The 21,579-nt window shown below is 41.5% G+C and overlaps 1 protein-coding gene across 1 annotated transcript in view; it reads left to right on the top strand.

Annotated features, from left to right (window-relative positions):
• CDYL (chromodomain Y like) overlaps positions 1-21,579 on the top strand; it is a 585,270-nt gene that overhangs the window by 360,071 nt on the left and 203,620 nt on the right. The window contains exon 4 of the mRNA XM_069613448.1: positions 20,677-20,849. Within this exon, the coding sequence (XP_069469549.1) occupies positions 20,677-20,849 (173 nt within the window). The remainder of the gene's footprint in view (positions 1-20,676; positions 20,850-21,579) is intronic.

A 21,579-nucleotide genomic window follows, 5' to 3' on the forward strand; every position in this document is an offset into this window, starting at 1 on the left:
CTTGGCATGGCTATATAAAAGTGAAACCCCCAGACCCGTGATTAGAACAATAACAAGGGAAGATGTTAGTGTAGTTGATACCCAAGAGGGAGTTAACCAGAAATTTGCAGACTACTACAGGCTATTATATGGAGATGATAGGGAGAGCAATCATACGACGATATTAGAAACACTGGAGGATATAGGATTGCCGCAGATCAGTGCTGAAGAAAGAGAGGAGCTGGATGCACCAATTACTTTAGAAGAGCTAGAAGAGGTGGTGAGAGTTGCCCACCAGTAAGACCCCGGGGGCTGATGGACTCCCTAAGTGAATTCTATAAAGTATTTAAAGGAGAGGTGCTCCCCCCACTGTTAGAAATGTTGAATGAGGCTTATGAGATGGGCAGACTGCCAGAGTCACTTAGAGAAGCAATTATAATACCGCTCCCCAAACCTAACAAGCCATGGCATAGCTGCGGTTCATATAGACCCCTGTCAATGTTACATCAAGATGGCAAAATACTGACGGCTGTTTTGGCAAACAGATTGAGGAGGGTTATTGGCAAACTAATACATCCTGACCAGAAGGGCTATGTCCCGAATATGAACATATCCAATAATCATAGACGACTCCATCGAGTGATCGAGTATGGAAACGAGAACGAAGGCGAATTGGCAATTGTCACTGGATGCAATAAAGGCCTTTGACTCGGTCAAATGGCCATGGCTGCTGGCGGCCTTGGCTGGCTATGGGATGGGGCCTGGTTATTTACAGTGGGCGAAAATGTTATACAGTGAACCGCTGGCCAGAGTTCAAACGGGAGCAGTGATATCGGAAAGATGGAAACTCCGTCGGGGTACCAGACAAGGATGTCCTTGGTTTCCTATACTCTATATATTGGCCCTGGAACCCCTAGCGATATACTTGAGGCAACAATATGATACGATAGGCATTGCCGTGGGAGGGGAACGACATCTGGTCTCCCTATATGCGGATGCCATGCTGTTGTACTTGCGACACCCGGAGGAAAACCTCCAATACATATTGGAAGTTATGGAAAGATATGCAGGGCTGTCCGGTATAGCGGTGAACCCTCAGAAATCTACCATGTTCCCATTGGGTGGATATAAAGGGATCCCATTGCAACAGCTACCGGTGTTACAGATACCTTGGGAGGTTAGCACATTTCGCTATTTAGGTATAGATATATACCACACGGTGGAAGAGGAGCATAAGTGCAACACAGAGATGGCCATTAAGAAAATCGAAAATTACATGAGGTTCTGGGTAAAGCTACCCTTAGCATTGATGGGACGTGGGGCAATGTTGAAGATGGTGGTCCTACCTAGGCTCCTGCACTATTTTGGGAACATACCGCACTTGATACCAAAGAAGTTCTTCACTAGATTGGACAGTATGTGCAGGGATTTCCTGTGGCATGGCACGCGGAATAGAGTGGCCCTCTGGAAGCTACAGAATTTCTATGAGAAAGGGGGTATAAAACTACCTAATTATGAAGTCTATTATACAGCAAGCCAACTGCAATATGTTGCTAAATGGCTCTCAGAGGAGGTGACCTCTGAATCTAGGTTGTTTGGACAAGATTGTGCCCCATTTTATTTAAGAAAGATTATGTGGCTGCCCAAGGCGGAAATGGAGGGGTGTCCAAAGATGATGGTACTTGGGTGGAAAATGTGGCGCAGGGCATGCCAGCTGATGGAGAACCCATCCCCGTGCTTCCGGCAAGTACCGCTAGTTAAACTGACGGGTGAAGAAAAGCAATTAAGGATGATAATCAGAAAACACTGGGAACCGATTAGGATAGCAACAATGGGTGATATTTGGCAAGAGGGGACTACAGTGGATTTTGAGGTATTGGGGGAGGAAACCGGGTTGCATACAGGCCAGTATATCACGTACCACAGAATGGTGCAGAGAATTAAGAGAGCATGGCCTGAATTGGTACTGGAAGAAGAACTAGATGCTGCCATAGATATATTATATGACATAGCAGAGGGGGGACATGAGATATCAAGAATATACAAGATGATGTCTAAAAGTAGGAAAGGAGGTTATACAATTGACAAAACTGGAAAGCGGAAGTGGGAGCCCCGATGGAGGATGGGATGTGGGAACGAGCCCAAGGGTATCATAAGAAGGTGTTGAGGAATGCAAGACTACAGCAGATGCAACTGTATATCACGCACAGGGCGTATATGACACCCCAGAGGATATCTAGGTTTAAAAATGCAGGACAGCAAGCATGCCCTAAATGTGATGAAGAGAATGCGGGTATGGTGCATATGTTTTGGTCATGCCTGGTTATCGAGCACTTCTGGAGCGAAGTGGCACACAAACTAGCAGGAAGAGGGGTTAAGATGGTGGTTGATACAGTGTGGGCCTGCTTGTAGGGGGGGGTTCCCTAGATCACGGAAACTCAAGCATGTGAGCAAACTAAAGGACCTGGCATATGCCCTTGCAAAGAGTAGAATTGCTATGGGTAGAAGACATGTCACAAACCACGACTAGAGGTATGGTGGAAGGATTTGCAGAAATAGGCGGAGGCAGAAACCATGGTGTGGCAAGAAGCGAGCAGCACTGGGAGGGAGGAGACAGAGACCCTGATGGCCTGGAAATTATTAGTAGCAGAGTTGTTTGGGTCAATGCCAGACCTAACGGAACCAACAGAAGGAGATACCCTACCACAAGATGCAGGAATACAAAGTGAGAAGTAATCGGCTCGAAACTGAGGGTGGGATAAGGGAAGCAGTGAACACAATTACGCGATGTATAACTGAAATGCTATTGTATGTACTGCAAGTTTGGTTTGTATTGTTTGTTTGAATAATCTGATAAAAATGTTTTTAAAAAAAAGACTATGGAGGGAATACTATTACAATGGCCAGGCATGTCCCTCTAATAGATTCAACTATGGTCAGGCAAAGGGCTTGCACCTGCAACCAATTAAGAGGCTACAGGTGCATAAAAAGAGTCCGGCAAAAGGAAGGGAGAAACCTGCTTGGTGAGAAGGATGCAGCGACCCGACGTATAGCAGGCTGTAGAGGGGCTGGCAGAAAGGACGTTGTGTGTTGCAGAGGGGTGAGAGACGCCAGTGCCCAAACGGGCCACAAGAGTGTCTAGACTCCTGCAGTCTCCTGTGCTGTGTGTCCACAGCCGGAGCTGTGGGACATAAAAGACTCCCGATTGCTGCAGCAAGGTTCGAAAGCAGCAAGCGCTGCTCGCCAGAGCTCCCGACAAGCACAAGGAGAGTGAGAGAAAGCCAAAGAGGAGAAAGTAGACACACAGAGGAGCGGCCGCACACCGGTGAGCCAGGCATAAAATAAGCAGTGTCGCATAGAAATTTGCTATGCAATTCTGAAGGTTTGCTAATCAAATGGACACTTGTGTAGCAAAGTTAGCTATTTAAATTGCCCTCTGCAATGAAAGCACAGCTTGCCCTGCATTTCTAGCTTACCCGCTGTGCTCTCTTCACCCATTTTCCTCTGTTCACTTCAAGTGCTAATGCAGAGAAAGTGCAGCAGTAATAGCCTCCTTTCCTCAACTCGTGAGTGCCAAAGGCATGTGTGGGAGTGCTAGGCTGGAATGGATCTCTTTTTCTAATAATTGCAATCCAGAAGTAATCAGGGTGATACTTTTATTAAGCTTTCTACATCCTGTCTGGCAAAAAGATGTATGTGTCAACTTTATATATTTTTAAAAGATAGTCATGCAATTGCATTCCTAAAATTTAAGCTGCTACATAATGCATAATTACTGTATTGATATTGTAAAACACTGCATAATCTCCATGCTTTACAGTAATGGTTAGGCCAGTGTATCTAAATGTCATAGTGTCAACTATATCTCATTTTGTTGGGAAAGATGCACCATATTCACGAGTGAACACTTTTGAAAATACACATGATCACATAATCAAATGCTTTTGATGACAAACCTTGTTGTGTAACCTGCAGGTTGTATACATCTTGCAACTGGTGCTCAACCCATGAGCGAACCCATACTCCTTGATATTCTATATTCTCACCCTGCTGCTTTATAGCTGGTACCCTGAAAGTGAGATGACCACAAAATTCCAACTAGTTTGCCCAGTTATCTACCTGCTACTCAATCCACTCTGCTTAGTCTCTTTCTTGCCTCTTACATAATGAATACACAAAGTGAAGTAGGTGCTTATGCAAAGTAGTGATCAGTAGTTCCCTTCAGTCTGTACATCTACAGATCTACCTCAATACCAAACACTGTAGTTGGCTTCCAGAGCTCACTTTGCTTTATGCTTATGATTCTATTATATATTACCACCTGTGGGAGACAACTGGCCAAACTGTTTTCAGAGCCTTGATAATATATATTTATTTGTGTCCATTCGTGCACCAAACCTTTTCAATTTTACAGACTCATCTATGGCTTGCAAAGTCTTTTTGCCCACTCGCATAGTCGAGTAGATTTTATGACGGGCGAGTAGCATTTACAAGAGAAGTTTGAAACTTTTATTTAACATCTTCTTTGTTTGCATTAAATATCTAATAAAAGTTTCACTGTGCATGGCTGGCCTCTGGGAGGCAGCAGTGTGACAAACCAAGTGAGTTTGTAGTAACGTGCACCATTTGACCGAAATCACATTTTAAATGTATTGTCCTCTATTCCTATGGGTCGAGTGCATTTCTCTTAAGCTGAATAGGTAAACTAAGTTACCCGACCTGCAGGTCTAGCTGAAATTTAAAGAATTGGCAAGGCCTGACAACTCTCACTAAGGTCTTATTTCAGCAGTACGCATAACTGCTGTATTGTTGCTCATGTCATGTCTTGTGACATTAACAATATCGGTACAAAATTGCTAATCAAATGTCTGTTTGCTAATCAAAAAAACATTTAATTAGCAAACTCTGCTAATCAATTTTTGAAAACTAATGTATGCTTTGGGTGAGTGAAGGAGAGGAAACACTCATACCTGGGCGCTCCAGGGGCTGGAATTGGGTAAATGGAAATACTGATCGAACGGAAAGGTATAATAATTGGGTTTGACTACCAAATGAAATACTGAACAAGCTGCAAAGTACCTTTTTGAAATGCAACAAGTATTATTGGTTACCGAATTAAAGAAAAAATATGAAAATATTGCATGAGTGAAAAGAAAGTGATGTGCATATATGAATGCAGTAAAAACAAGTAATAAGGATTGATGATATGATCAGACATTGATAACTCGCCTATACAGAAGTGTTTCAAGGCGCAACGAGGCAAGGGAGGGGAACAGAGGGAAGACAGAGACAACGATCTTACTAGGCCAGGTGACATTGAGATCGCGCAAGTGCAGGGGAGGGTTGGAAGGGGAAAAGTGCGGGGGGAACAGGGAGGGGAAGTGCAGTACATAGGATAAACAGTAAATAAATAAGAACAATAAATAAGTGCTGCCAGCTGGTGGGAGGTGCAAGGATAAGTGCAGACATCAAGTGTCAAGTGATGGTAGGGGGCTGTAGGGATACAGATAACAGCCCCAGAGTGCAAGGGTTGCCAGGGGGGCAGTGCAGGTGTGCAACTTACGGGGTGGCGACTTAGGCCCAAGAAAAGAGGAGGTAGCCAGGTGACCAGTGCAGTTTCAGTTACAGCCAGGAGTTCAGCAGGGGACAGGAGGAGAGAAAGCAGAAGAAAAGAGTAAGGTCTTGAGGTGCTTCTGGAACCAGAGATGATTCTCCTCAATTTTCAGAGAGGCAGGGAGGCTATTCCAGAGGGAGGCCCCAGCCGAAGAAAGAGATCTACCACCAACTTGTTGCTTGGAGAAGCGACTGACCCTGAGGGAGTTGGAGGCAGATGAGCGGAGAGCTCGAGTAGGAAGATATTTAGGAAGAGAGAGTTGAAGGTATTGAGGCCCCAGAAGGCCATGTGGACAATTCAGAGGGTTTTGAACATAATCCTCACAGCCTCTGGGAGCCAGTGAAGAGATTTCAGTCCTGGAGCGCGGACCCGGGATTGAACTTGTGTTGCTCCACATCATCTTGCTTCCAAGATAAGCGTTTTGCCCCTCGGCTATCCTCCCGAAGATGCATTTTAAAGTATCAATGTACCCATGAGTATGCTTATAATGTGAAGCATACAATCTTTTCAGCTGTACATTGTTTAATCTTAGTTAAATATTTTGTTTGTTGTGCACGAATAGTGTTATACATACTGTTTAGCGTACACACCTGTTAAGGTTATGAAGACTATGAATTGGTTAAACCTACAAATAGTATGCTATTGCATACATTCAGTTTTACTAACTTGGCTCTGAAGCATGCAAAGTTGTTAAACCGCTTCATGAAAATGTACCTGATTGTATGTTTGGAATATTATACGTACATTAGGTGTGTCTAAATGTATGTTATAATTGTAAGGACACTTGTTAAATATAAGTGTGCCTAATGGATATGTAGAAGCTATAAAGTGGACGAAGCATATAAACTAAACAGCATGCTACTACGTACATTTGTATTTGAGGTTCATATTTAGTCCCATGTAGGGCTACAAAAGAAGTAACTGAATTACCAGGACACTTGTTAACAATTGTGTTCTTAATACATGGGTCTTAAGCGTACACACCTGTTGAAGCATATTCACTAGTTAAACAACTAAATAGTACGCTACTGCCTACAGTTATATTTGTAGTTATTATTTATAGCTATATAGCATCATTAAGTAAGTAATTAAAAGGGCAGGTTTTTATTGTTGAAAAATGTTCACATACAGAGTACTTGGTGCATTCACTGGTAAATGTAGATGTTATAATGATTATTTTACTAACCTGGCTCCGTAGAGAGTGTGGAGTTGTTCACTTGAAATTTGCTGAATTAAAATAAGCTTACATTAATTATTTTAAAGTAGATAATTATTTATAATATTAGTATTTTTTCTCAAGTTTTTAAAGTGTTATTTATGAACACTTACAGTGTTATGTACTGTTTAGCATACACATGTTAAAGCTGTGAAGCGTATGAAATGTACACAGTGCTACAAACATTGCATTAAGCGTATGCAAGTAATTATTTAAGGTATATTATCATAAAACAGGTTCACGCTTCAAAAAGCTTAAGTGCATAATAAGGGTTCTTTTTAAAGTAATCTCTTTTATAAATGTGTGTATATATAAATATATATATATACGTGTGTGTATATATATATATATTTGTGAAAGTGTGTTTGTATGTTCGGGGTTGGCTCCAGCCCCATAACAGTTGGTGGGCTGAATTTCTAGCTCACGGTCGACATACCAGTCTGGGATGGACTCGAGATATTGAAATTTTGCCAACCCCACTCATTTGCTCATCACAGGGCGGGGGTCCGAGCCTGTGCTTTCAGTATAAGCGATTACGAAAGATTGCCGATTTTGCAATTTTTGTTCAATACAAAGAAGTTATGACACAATGAAACATACACAAGGATATAGCAGACCCCCAAGTGCATGTCAGCTACAGACCCGGGCCTCACCGGTTGGTGCTGCTAGTAGAATATATCCATGAATATGCTTATAATGTGAAGCATATCTCTTTTTAAGCTGTACATTGTTTAATGTTGGTTACATGTTTTGTTCGTTGTACGTTACCTATGTGTTTTGTATTGTTTAGCGCACACACCGGTACGTTATAATTGTAAGGACATTTGTTAAATATTAAATGTGCCTAATGGGCAGTTATTTAGCGTACACACAGCTAGATGCTATAAAGTGGCTGCAGCTTCTAGTGGTATGCTATTACATACATTCATATTTGCATTTAATATCTATTGATGTATAGCATTACAAAAGAAGTAACTGAATTAAGAGTACACACATATTGAAGGTATGAAGCATATGAACTTGTTGAACAACTTAGTACGCTATTGTAAACAGTTGTATTTGTAGTTAATATTCATTGTGCTACAGCATTAGTAAATAACTAAAAGTTAAGGTTGTATTGTTTAACAATGTTCACATAGAAGTAATTATTGCATTCACTGTAAATGTAGATTTTATACAAACTATTTTACTACCCTGGCTTCTGTCAAAGTTGCTGAAATAAAATAAGCATACATTCATTATTTAAAAATATGAAATGAGACATTCTAAATGTGTAACTTTCATTTTTGATGCTTGTGGATCTGCTTAGAATCGCGTGTTTTGCATAGGCCGACTTCTAGTGGTTGGTGGCGGAGTATTACTTGATTTAGTTTTTATTTCAAAAATGGGACGTTGACAGGGTGTTTCTTTAATACTATCCCTACTGTGCTGTGTACTATACCCATGATCCCTTATGCGTTGAGGTCCTCGGATTGTTACGAGCGCCTCACACTTGACGCATGTTTTAAAGACTGCATCCACGCTGACCACCTCCATACCCAACGATAGTACAAATATAAATAAGGCTAAATTGCATGCGCAGAAAACGCTTATTTCAATGCATGTTGAAAAAGGTATGGCCACACACATGGAAGCTTGTTCCTCTATATCTGATATGCTTAATAGGAAATCACACACACAAGAACAGGGAGGTGTAGTAGAAGAGGTTGTTCCACCTCGGAACATCCCCAAATATATCAGAGGAACAGGCACATCAAAGATTCAAAGTCGCTATGAATAAGGAGGCCTCTTTCATGAAGTTCTTAGAAAAACATTCACTAAACAGCCTGGACAAGAATAGGAAGTACCCTTAAAACCATTAAGAACAGAACCCACTGTCCCGTACGAGGAACCAGTGGAAATAGAACTTTATTCTGACGAAGAAAACACAGGCACTGACCCGGAAGACCTTCCTATGCCCTCACCAGACATTGATGAACCCATTTCCTCATCACCAATAGATGACCGTATCCTGCACAATGATCTGCTTTAAAAAAGCACACATTTTAAGATGAATACTCTGTGGTCTGAGGAGGACGGGGATCTTATGGAGGACTTCCTCAATGAGACGCAGATGAGCCAATACACCTACCATTACTTAAATCTGTCAAAAGATGGCTAGAGCCCTCTCTAGCAACTCCAGTGTTAACAAAGCAGGTTAACCCACAAGGGTTCAAACCTGCTTAATCAATGGTTGTTTAAACCAGACTCCCTAATCGTGACTACAACAAGTAAAAGGGCAGGGACTCCAATGGCAACATCAGAAACCCCTCCTGACAAAGAAAGTAAAAAGATCTATGTCCTGGGCAAGTAGGTGGCAACGTCTGCAGCATATCAAATGCATATTGGCAATAATACAGCCCTAATGGTGAGTTTCAATAGAGCACAATGGGACCACCTGGAAGAGCGTACTACCAATATTCATGAACCCCTGAGAAATGAAATGCTCAAAGTGCTATCTGAGGGAAAACTGTCTCATAAAACGGTTCTAAAAAAATTCCCTAGTCACAGCAGATACTGCTAGTAGGGTTATTGCTGAGGGAACTTTAATAAAAAGGCATGCTTGATTCACAAAATCAGGCTTTAGAGTAGAAACTCAAGCTACATTGCTAAATATGCCAATAGAAAACTATGTACTATTTGGTAAAGCAGTCGACGAGGCAATAGAAACTGCACAAAAGACCATGAAACACTGAAGACATTAAACCAGATCTCAAACCAACCTTTTCAATAAAGAGCAACTGAGTCAAACCAAAGTGGTTTTCGTGGCCAAAGCTATTCAAGGTCTCCAGCGCATACAACTTAATGCTTGGGTGCTGACTCCTTTTCATGGTTCGGTAACCAAGGGCAATAGTCTATCACACATTCCTCTTTTGCAAGATAATTTGGAAGAGGACGAGACAGAGGGAGAATCCAAACCCAAGAGTTTTGCTGCAACCTTGAAACAATGTCTCCATGGTTCAGGTCCCCACCCATATCACCTCGGTAGGGGGGTTCGCATAACATCCGCCCAAGTATGAGATTGGATCATGTCAGACAAGTGGGTCTTGTCAACAGTAAAGCACAGGTATTGTGTGGTTTTTCAAGAACAACCATGCAATCGTCTGCCAAGATACCGGAGAATACCGTTAGAACATCTATGGATTCTGCAAGTTGAAGTACAGACACTACTACAAAAGGAAGCCATAGAATTTGTTCCACCATCAGAGGTAAACAGACGTAATTGTTCTGTGTCCTTCCTTGTTCCAAAGAAGATCAAACAAAACCCCCAGTAGTCGACCTAAGACCAGTAAACACTTATGTGAAGCCACATAATTCAGAATCCCAACGTAGCAGGAAGGCATCCCACTACTCAAAAGGGGAGACTGTATGGCACTACTGGATGACAGATGCATACTTTCATATTTCAATGCTACCAGCGCATCGAAAATATTGAAGGCGAGCGTCCCCCAAATAGCACGATCCTCCCCACAATGAGAGACAATAATGGACTCTCCCAAGATGGGAATAAGGCTAAGACAAAGTGCGGGTGAGCTTAAATGGGAGTTTATCAATCAGAATAGGGCATGCAAAGGACTCTGCAAACTCCGAGAGCGCTCTGTCCGACAATAGCAAAGACAGGCGTATATATTTACAAAAAACGTCATAAGAACCTACATTCTATAAGGGGCACAAGTTTGTGGGGATTGGGTGGCGATGACTAACTATAGGTGCCGCTGGTTGGTGGACGTCACTGGTTACCCTCGTGGGCTGGGCCGGGCAGGTCAGCTGGGTTCATCCGGACGGTGTTGTTGTGCCAGCCGTGACCAGTGTCAGTGATGAACGTCTTCCCTGGCTTTCTGCCCTAAGGCCACGCACACTGCAGTCATTCAACATTGCAATATTAACTTCCCCGATAAATCTTCAAATAGGTTATTCTACAGGTTAATGCAACACAGGAGGAATGCACCTAGAGTGGGGTCTTCTGGTGATACATCAATACATGGTTACCATCGTCCTGTTGACCGGGTATCTTAGGTCGCGAGGTTGGGTCTCAGGGCAAGGGACGAGCTGTCCGAGTTATCATGTCTCGTTAGAAGTCATTATGAATGTGTACCTGTAGTGTTGCTATAATATTGGGTGTCCTAATTTCACAGGGGCCATTAACCTAAGGTGAGCCGGTGGGTCGTGGAGCCTAAGAGAGGGCGCCTTCGGGCCTGTGTTTATGGCCGGGGTTTACTGCTGGGTTGTAAATAATTCAGGTGGCAGGCCGTGGCATTGGGTGCTGTGGGGGAATGTGAATGTTTGAAGCGGCTCCAGCCGAATTGGGGGAGGTGGAGCAGAGCAGCACAGGCCTCTGCTTTTTCGTCTGGCAGGCTTCAATGGGGAGGAAGGGGGAATGGCCTTGCATATGCTCACAAAGGCATTTTCCTCGTGTGTTGCAGATTTAAGTGGAAGAGGCATAAACAGTCATATAATATACAATACTCACTGAGTCTTTTCAAAGCTTATGTTTTCAACATTGTTAGTGCCTTTTACATGGCCATTTCAAATGTGTTACCTATATGTTAAGTATTTAACAACCACAACATTTTGTTACATTTCTATACATGCATGGTAAGCGAGGTAGTAGTAAGGTTGGTGGAGCACGCAGGAACAACCCGCTAATAAGACTGATGGCAGTGACACATGGTGAGCTTGGAAATACATATTGTACATTTTCGTGCACCATTTACATGAGCTCCCAATAGGGCTGTATTTGTCTTCCTTTGCACCCTAGCAGCATTAGTTCAGTTATGGCATGGGACCTTGGGGTGCAGTCTTCTCGGCGAAACATATAACCTGAAAACACCGGGACACTTTTACCATTTGCGCATAGCCACGGGGATGTGGGTACTTCACCCCGAATGTCATATAAGTACACATTCTGCCATCTTCATGGAGGTTACATGTTTTTAGTCAGAAAGGTCATGGAGAGAAAAGTTTCATCACAGGTAGTTTGCTCATTAGTATTTGGGGGCTCTGCTTTTGTCAGGGGACCATTTTACACCCCGGCCCTGCTGGCCAGGTCATACTGGGAACAGCGATACACTGCGGAAGGTGAAATGTTACAGTGTTGGCATCTAACACTAGCTCATGTCCGTCTGTTCGTGGGAACAGGCTCTCAGCGGATCTGCCAGGGAGCTGTGGCCACAGGGACAAGTGAGACTCTCCAGGGGTGGGGGCCGCGCTGTGGTGCACAGGGCTCAAACCATTTTGATTTCACAAAATGGTTTCCAGGGCCTAGCTAAATACAGCATGTTTGGTCAATGTATTCAGCCAGTGGTGCACCCACCACCTGGGCCCTGGTGGCAGGGGGAACCCCCGACGAGCCATGGACTTCACAAGGGGGAGGAGCTGCAGGGGAGGGGGGGTCTCTTGGACCAATCCTCCCATACAATATCTTGGGTTCAAAGTAGGTCATCCGCATTACCAATTCAAGGTGCTCTCCTTGGGGATCACATCAGCCCCTTGTGTATTCAAGGAGGTACTTGCAGTGGTGGTTCATCTACGTAGAGATTATTCCAGTGTACCCTTATCTGGATGGCTGGCTAATAACAGGAGGGACACCAAAAGCCTGTCAGCAAAATACGCAGAAAACAATACATCTTTTCCATCTGCTAGGCTTTTCTATCAACGGAAAGAAGTCAAGCCTAATACCCAGTCTACAAAAAAAGTTCCTAGGAGCAGTAAGTAATTCAAACCAAGGACACCTTGGTCTTTTCCCCTCCAGTGAAGTGTCAAAAAACGAATACAACATATTCCTTGATGTACAGCTGGTTGGCAGATAAGTCAGGAAAGTTATGTGCTTCTATGCCATGATGGCATCCTGCATCTTCATCGCTTCACATACAAGGTTACATCAGGCGATCAGTGCATGAGTTGTTAGCAAAACGATGGTTGCAGACAGAAGGGGAATTGGGGAGATCTAGTGGAAGTTTCGCAAGCACTGATGTCAGCACTACAGTGGTGGACAAAAGAGAACATATTACAGGGGTAACTTGTCAACCCACCAACACTTCTCGCAATCACAACAGACAAATCACTCTGTTTGGGGAGCCCATTGTCAAAGTACAGGAAATGTGGACACGTACACTTTCCAAGAAAAGCATCAAGGTTATGGAATTGGTAGCAGTTTACAAGGTGCTACATGCTTTCCAAAATTACGTAATGGAGAAGAACGTGCTGATTAGAACAGACGGCACATTGACCACTTTTTACATCAACAAACGGGGGTGGAGGGGCTCACTCTGAGTCCATCCACACTGGCACAGAAGATCTGGAATTGGAGAATCCAGTCTCCACATGTTCCAGGGGAACACAACTGCCTAGTTGGCACATTAAGCAGAAACACAAATCAATCCGTGAAACAGGAGTGCCTGTCACAGTCAGACATTCTAAACAACATTTTTACATGCTGGGGACAACCAGACTTGGATCTGTTTGCCACAAAAGAAAACGCAAAATGCCCAAGTTAGGCCTCTAGATTCCCACAGAAGGAATCCCATCGGAATACTTTGTTGATCAGGGATATTTGCAAGCACGCTTTCTTCAAACCCATTGTTGAACAGAGTAATCCACAAATTGCACCAGGAGCACTTGACAGTGATTCTAATGTGAGCATATCAAATGTGGTATTCCCACCTTCTGTCCATTTGCCTGCTAATGAAGCTAACATGTCCTTACAATCTGTTGTCAAAGAATGAGTGGCTATTCCTACATTCTCAACCTCAGACAATCAATTTAGCAATTTGGCTCCTGAAGTCATAGAATTTGGACACATTAATTTTCTTGACAGATGCATAGAAATTCTAAAGGAAACCGGTAAGCCTTACACTAGACACTGCTAGTTTAACAAATGGAAAAGATTTATGGTGTGGTGTAGGACGTCAACTATCAACCCATTTGACTGCTCACCAGCACATAGTAGACCTATTAGACTTAGGTTTGTTTTTTAATTAATTAAAAGTTCATTTGGCAGCACTATATGCATATACAACATCGCAGAGTAAGGTTTCATGGTGGAGAGTTCGTCATCAAAGCCTTCAGGGAAGTAGTAAAACGGCTTTACCCTCCAATTGCAAACCCTCCCCCAGGATGGGATTTAAATATTGTCCTAAGCAAACTGGGCTCACCCTTTGTGCTAATGCATAAAGCAAGTCTCTAGGAACTCACAAGGTCGCCTTCCTTATAGCCATTACCAGGTTTTATCTATGACAGAACCTTTTGTCACAATACATAAAAACGAGGTAGTCTAAAGAACGCACCAACGCTGCTCACCAAAGTACATTTCTAAATTCCATGTCAACCAATACATTGAACTGACAGCTTTCTTTCAAAATCCACAGAATTCTGGATAAAGAGCACTCCACACACTAGATGTTCGAAGAATAGTCATGTACTACCTTAACAAGACAAAACCAATGAAAAACAGAACAGTTTTCTGTGTCTTTAGCAGCCAGTAGAGGGGGGGATTCCACAAAGGCTACCATTTCCAGATGGAATCTAAGATTCATACAGCAGTGGTTACATGTTTTCTAACAAACCTTAAGCATACTCCACATGTGACACAGGGGCTAGATTAGCATTCATTGCGAAAGTCCACTGTAGGCGATCTGCAGGGTAGCCATATGGAGTTCAGTGCACACTTTCACACAGCATTGACACCAAAGCCAGAAATGGTTTGCAGGTGGGACAGGCAGTGCTTAATAAATGTATTTGTGTCTGTTCCGATCATCAACCAACCTCCTTCTGCTTGCTAGTTTATGCAAAGCCTGTGATTCTAAGCAGATGCACAATCCTCAGAAGCAAACATTACATACCTACATACCTGCTTGTATCTGCTTTGATTCACGTGTACCTACCCATTCCGCCCTCATTGGGAGTAGAAGGTACCATTGATATCTGGTTTTATGGGAGGGTTTTTCTACACATTTATATTTCACTACACACTCCATGCAACCTCAGGCCAGAAAAATAACAATTTGAGGATCTCAACGCATGAGGGATCTGTGGCAAGTCAGAAGGAGGACACAGACTCTCAGAGGACATTATGTACTTTTCTTTATTCAAATAATATGGAAGGCCTAACTTTCCCTATGTCTATGGGTGGTCTCTGCCTATTTTAATAACGAAGGTGTTCGTCTGTCAGTCGTGAATGTCCAAAAGGAACAAGTTTGCTGTGCAAAACTAGCTTAACTGACCCTGCCACTAAGAAAAACAAACTTGGGTCAGCAGAATGATGCCCTTCTCCTGAGGGTACTACAAGTACCAGTCTTTAGTATGAAGTTTGCAAATAGTTACAAGAGACATTTCAATTAGTCTCTTCAATTTCCCTTACAGGATTTTGCACGTATTTTGTTCACATTTGTGCCCTTTTGGATCTCTTGGCTTTTGGTCATAAACCTGCTTGTATGCTTCTGAGGGAATAGAATTTTCCTGTATCCCTCTGGTTTGTATCTGGTAAATTTCAGTAAGCTCCGAGCGCTTTCTCCTTAATATTTCTGTCTGAGCCTGAGCTAGCACTTTGTTTTCCCCCTTTCGCAGGGTATTTTGTCCCACTGTTTCTCTCTTATTGTCCAGTTTCTCATCAAGTTTTTCTCTTCACTCGTGATATTTGTTTCTACTTATTTGTGAGGTTACCTCAGTTCGTTATCTTCTACTGTAACAGGTTAACTCTGGGTTACAATGATGTTCTCTTAGTTTACCTCTTGGTGTTCATTTGTTCTCATTACTGTGACCAGGTGGGCTGTGTATTACAATAGTTCTCACTTGATGCAGTCTTTGTATCCATTTAGGTTCAAAGCTAACTCTCTTTCCGTGTCTTATACTGGGACGAGTTGGCTGTTGAAAATGTTGATTCACCGAAGTCTCCCATATCTCCCTTTCACCCAGTTACCTTCTTTCCTGGTGGGGAACTTCACCTCAGGGTTTCGCTCTGAGTCGCTCCTTCTTAATTGGTGTTGAGGATGTCGTCTTCTCTTGGGTGTTCTTGCTCTCCCTTTTCCATGGCACTGCCGTCCTGCGCTGCACTGACACACAGTTCCTCTCTTCATCTCTGTGTGTTCTCAGTGATGTTCTTTGGACCAAGGATCCACCACAGATTGGCTCCTGTGGTCTCGCCACTACCTCAGTTTCGGCTTGGGCTCCTGCCTTCTTGATTTCTTGCATCTCGGGATTGCTCTGACTGTGGCGTCTCGAACAACTCCTGCAAGCGAGTTTGAAACTCACAGGTTTATCACTCTCCAGACTCAACCGGGATAGCATAGCTTGGGCCTTCACACAGCTTGCGCTTACATTCCTTTCTTGTCTCCAGCTGCCCCATTACTCCTTGGCAGCACGCCCTTTAACCTTCTCGTATCAGTAAAGTGGACGTCCCAATTTAAAGGGGAAACAACCTTGTTTTCCAAGGTAACACTATCCCCCTAGAGTTTCTTCATCACAGTCTTGACAATTAATTTTTACTTATGTTTTAACACATTCCATGTAGGCCATGGTATGTCCAGCCTGAGGGAGTTGCTCATGGGAAAGGGAGTCCTTGTACAGAAATGGGAGTTTCTCCTGGTGAGGTCCCACTTGCCTCTACCCCTAGGGAGGGTATTGAGGAGCAGGCTCACCTCCCTAGCCTAACAGGAAGAGGTTCCCCTCTTGGGGAGAAGAGACGAATTCCCTTGATTCATCACAGATCATGGGTACAGTACACATAACAGTAAGGATAGTATTACAGAAACTCCCTGTCGACGTCCCTTTTCGAAATCGAAAATAGATCCTGTAATACTCTGCACCAGCAACTAGATGTCGGCCTATGCAAAGCATCTTGGTTATTTTTATAAATAATTGAAAAAAGATTGTACGTGGTACTTATTCTGCATCCGCATTGGTCACTGTTTTCAATTGAAGTTTTTAATATTGTTATTAGTCGTGGTTGGAAAGGTTCTGCATTTGGGTGCGGTTAAAAGCATAAATGGCACATGCGTTTTGTAGTAAAATAAGTTTGGCAGAGTGTTTCTGCATGTTGATTACTATAGTAACACGGAATAGTATGCACTGCGCATGCGCTGAAGTATTTGTTACCACGTTTGTCTGTGAATAAACATTTTTTGGTAGTAATTTGTTTTGCAAAGAAGTTGGCATTGCAGTTTTTTTAAAATGGAGCACGAGGTAAGTGCACAAGCAAATGTGGTGTGTGTGTATCATTCGTAGTTTATATCTTATGTTTATTATGTTTTGTCAGTAAATAATGTAAAGCATCTGCAATATAAGTGTATTTTGCATTATACATGCGTGCGTATGAGTAGCGGTGCAGCTTGATTCCAGTCACATGTGTATAAGTATTGTTGCAGCGTTATTACAAATCACAATCAAAAAAAGAATCTTCATCAAAACACTTTGCATAACCCACAGAGCAATCCACAGCCAAGAAGTGGAATTCATACAGGTAAAAATATCCATCTACAAACCAAACCGAACACTCACGTCCAGCAATGACATTCGCCTTGAAACAAAACAGTGCTCCAAGCAGAAATTTGGTGGATCAGCATTATTCTGCATTCCAGCAAAACTTCAGAACTCGCTCCCGAAGGCAATTATGAACAACAGAAGACCACCTAAAATTCAGAAAATTGCAAAAAACATGTCTCCTTGACTCACCAAGCTAAACAGGAAACCGAAGGCAAACGGTAAACATAGCACAAGAGAAACACCCAAAACAACCGAAACCTAATGAACCAAAACCTACATACCCCATCAAAATGAACTATTTTAAAACAAACCACCATATAAGAATATGAACCCTGCCAGAACAACATAACCATCACGTAGAAGGGCATAGACTACTAACCCTAATGGAAACTTTCTGATATCCTGCATGCTCAAAACACACACATATTTCTACTGCTTCAGAAAACCACCACAAAATGCACACACTCTGCAACACCCAACTAAACACAACACACTACAGAAAACTAAACCAATTACACAAAAATCATCCCACACACACTCGTAACATAACCACAACCTAAACCTTACCAACTAAAAGCAAGCCCAGTACACAGTGACTGTTTTTTCCGAAGTTAAGCTCTCTAGCACTTCCCCTCTCTATCCCACTACCCAAACCCTTCTTCCTTTTCAGATGGACCAGAGCGCCTGGTGACCATGAAAATGGCAGCGTTGAGCGGTATAAATCACAATAACATACCAGTATACATGCACACAACAGCAAATTATATTATTGTGCATTTGGTATTCACGTAGGTATATTGTTTTGTACTTAATATACAGTACTCATGCGCCTGTAGGTTACGTTTCGTATGCGTGTATATATCATATGTTTGAATTTTTCATTATGCGTGTGCTTGTACATTTATTTTTCTATATTTCTGTGTGTGTATGAAATATGTTAACAATATTAAATAATTTTATTTTTTGGTTAAATTTAGGGAAAGACTGACCATTGGCGACTCCTGGTTGTTCTGGCTTGAACATTATGTGAGACGAGTGCCGACTTGTCTACCATTTGGAAATGCAAATGTGGAATGCCATGGCTATTGGGGTGCAAACTGGAAAGACATGATGAAGAAACCTGTTGTGAAAACAGTGGCAAAATATGGGATGTAATTGTGATGCGTGCTGGAGGCAATGATTTGGTATAACAAAGAGGAACTGAATTATGTTTTGAAATGAAAACTGACTTGTTACACCCCACAGGATTGTTTCCAGGAACAACATTTTTATTTTCATGCTTAGCAATACATGGAATTTTGATACGTGGAAGTGCTAATCATAGACAAATTAATCATGCACAAATCAATGTAAATTGATGTATGCATACCTTTTTAGTACAAGGCCTGTATTATATTTTTCACCAGAGCATAAACATTCAAAATATAAGTATTTGTAGAGTTTATGGAGTACATTTAACTAATATGAGGAATTGTTTATTTTTAGGCCATATTATTGAATGCCTACATAATATATTGCAGTAGTGGGCTGCTTTACTTTTGTTTGTGTATTCTGCATGGTATTTGTTTTTGGATAATTGTTTTTCCTTGCTTTAGTGTATGATGTAATGTGTACGCAGTGGTGGTGAGTGCATATGTTGTGTGGGTGTCTATGATAATGTTGGCTGCATATTGTTGCTTGAGTTATGTTGTTTCCTTGCTTTAGTGTATGTTGTAATGTGTACGCAGTTTGCATGAGGGTGTATGTTTTGTGTAGTTATGACTGCTTGTGTATGGTTGGCTTGGTTGCAGTGCGAATGGTTGGCGTGTAGTTTGTACTTTAATATTTTTTCAGTCAACAACTTTGTAATTGTATATGTGCCATGAATAGATAAATCTTAAATCATTAAAATCATTTTCCTAGATATTTTTTCAGCAGTGCATCAATTCCAGATGAAATCTAGGTGCCCGGAAAAAAGTGCGAAAATCGAAGCAGCCTATTTTGAGAGATTTTGGGCTGGAAAACATCTTTTTTTCCTATGGGAAAAGCCCCCAATTTAAAAGTTGTTCATAAAGCGATCAAAGTAAAAAAAAATGTAAACTATGTGCCCATTAATGTACAATTCTAAAAATGTTGCATGTACAGGCGGCTGCCTCGAAATATTATTATTAAATATTTTCAGATTTGCTCATGCAAGCGTTCAAAGGTTATTGTGAAAAGTAATTTTATCTGGTGAGGTTGCTTGTTCCTGTAAACATACTTTGCATCACAACACCTTTAAGGTGTTGAATTGAGTTATTTCAAAATGGCCTCCAGTTTACAACCCTCTGCATGTTATAAGAATATAGACATTATATATTTTTATTTTTATTCAAAATAAAACATGGGGACTTTAGATTAAGAACTTTGAGTTATCTACAAATGTCTTGACAACTGACTTCCCTGTCCATTTTACTGCAATAAGTACCACCTACTCTGGTGGATCTCTACAAACAGGTGCAACAGTTTGAAGACTCATTGCAATTGTGAATGACTAAAGTGTTTTAGTGTCTATCTAAATTAAAATGCAGACCAGGTAGATGCTCACTATTACACTGGGAAATTCCATTGCTATAATCAGTCAAATACAGTGCTTGTTTTGTAAAGGTATTTATATTCACAATACCCTTCATAAACCATCAGATTCTGCCTAGTGATGGTCATTTTCATTGATGGCAATTTTGAAGAATGTAAATTTAAGTTTTTGCCAATGTACATAAAAGCAGGCCCCGTTTCCACTTACCCTATCGCTATTACGATGTCAAAACATACTAATTCATTTTACCCTGGCAGTGAGGATGGCAAAGCACACTAATTCTTTACAACAATGCATGCACTTCATTTTGATACATGATGTTATTAGTGGTGACATCATTGATGCAATCTATGATGTCATATATTACATAACTTGTAATTTCAATAGAATTTAGGCTTTGTGTAAAGCTTCAGCCAAGCTCTTTACACTGAATTTTACAGGTTATCAGAGCACCTTATATTCACTAAATGTGTATATATATATATATATATATATATATATATATATATATTAATGCAGCCGGTGGCATACATGTACTAGGGATCTATTTGAGCGAGGTTTTGCATGGTCTACTGCTATGTGTTCATTATTTGTGTTCCCATTGTATCAATTTCCTAATATTCACACAAAGGTTCTCTATAAGTGTTGTCATCCTGTCACTTATCAAATGTAGTGTGAATACCTTGTTCAATGTTCAGAACTGTTTTCATCATGACCTCAATTAATGGGAAATGGCATATCTCGGAAGTGTTTTATATTAAACCAAATCCCTGACTAAAGTAATTCATTTTGTAGGTAATGAAGGAGGTCCAGAGTGCAATGAATACAGCAGCTGCAGATGACAGCAAACTTGTGCTGCTAAGTGCAGTTGGTAGTGTCTTCTGCGGTGGTCTCGATTTTATATATTTCATACGCCGTTTGACAGATGATCGGAAAAGGGAGAGTACTAAAATGGTAGACACAATTAAGTAAGTATAAAATTGTTTTTTTTAAATTTGTAAACACGTGTTGTATATTTTGTTTTCGAAACATTTAATTCTATAATTGTGGCTGAAAAGCCCTATGCAAATTATGTTCTACAAATCATTCTGCAGTTGGCACCAATTTGTTTAATTTTACCTTTCTTCTCTGTGCATTTTCATATTCTTAACAGGCCTCAAAATGTACACTTGCCTCTAACGATAGTTGGGCGAGCAGAACATTGTGTATTTCTTCCTTGGAACTACTGAAGGGGGCAAGCTACTTTTTTCCCTGGCTAGTAGCTTTCAACTTGAAATGTTGCACTGTTTTAATTCCAGTTGTTTAATATGTTTTTGTAAACTATTGCTATTTTCTTTTCTTCATGCAGTACCTTCTGATAACTGAGAAAGTGTATACCAATATGGCAGCCATTGAGAAGTAACATTTCATGGGTTTAAATATGGTACCTCAAATGGCACACTTTCTGTATACACACCATTCCCCCAACTCTACACTCATTGAATATGATTGTGGGGGTGTCAAATCCACTGGACGAAATCTTATGTTTATGGAATTGGGTGAAATAACCTGGTGTCCATTGCAGTTGTTGCCCTCAGGCATATTGGCATTGTTGAAAACTAACACTATGCATCTCATGCCAACTTTCCTAGCGTGACCACCCACTGCTCTGACCCTTTAAACCCTCCTAATATCCTCACTGCTCTGACCCTTTAAACC

This window comes from Ambystoma mexicanum, chromosome 5p (assembly GCF_040938575.1).
Source record: "Ambystoma mexicanum isolate Mex_15411 chromosome 5p, UKY_AmexF1_1, whole genome shotgun sequence".
Taxonomy (NCBI): domain Eukaryota; kingdom Metazoa; phylum Chordata; class Amphibia; order Caudata; family Ambystomatidae; genus Ambystoma; species Ambystoma mexicanum.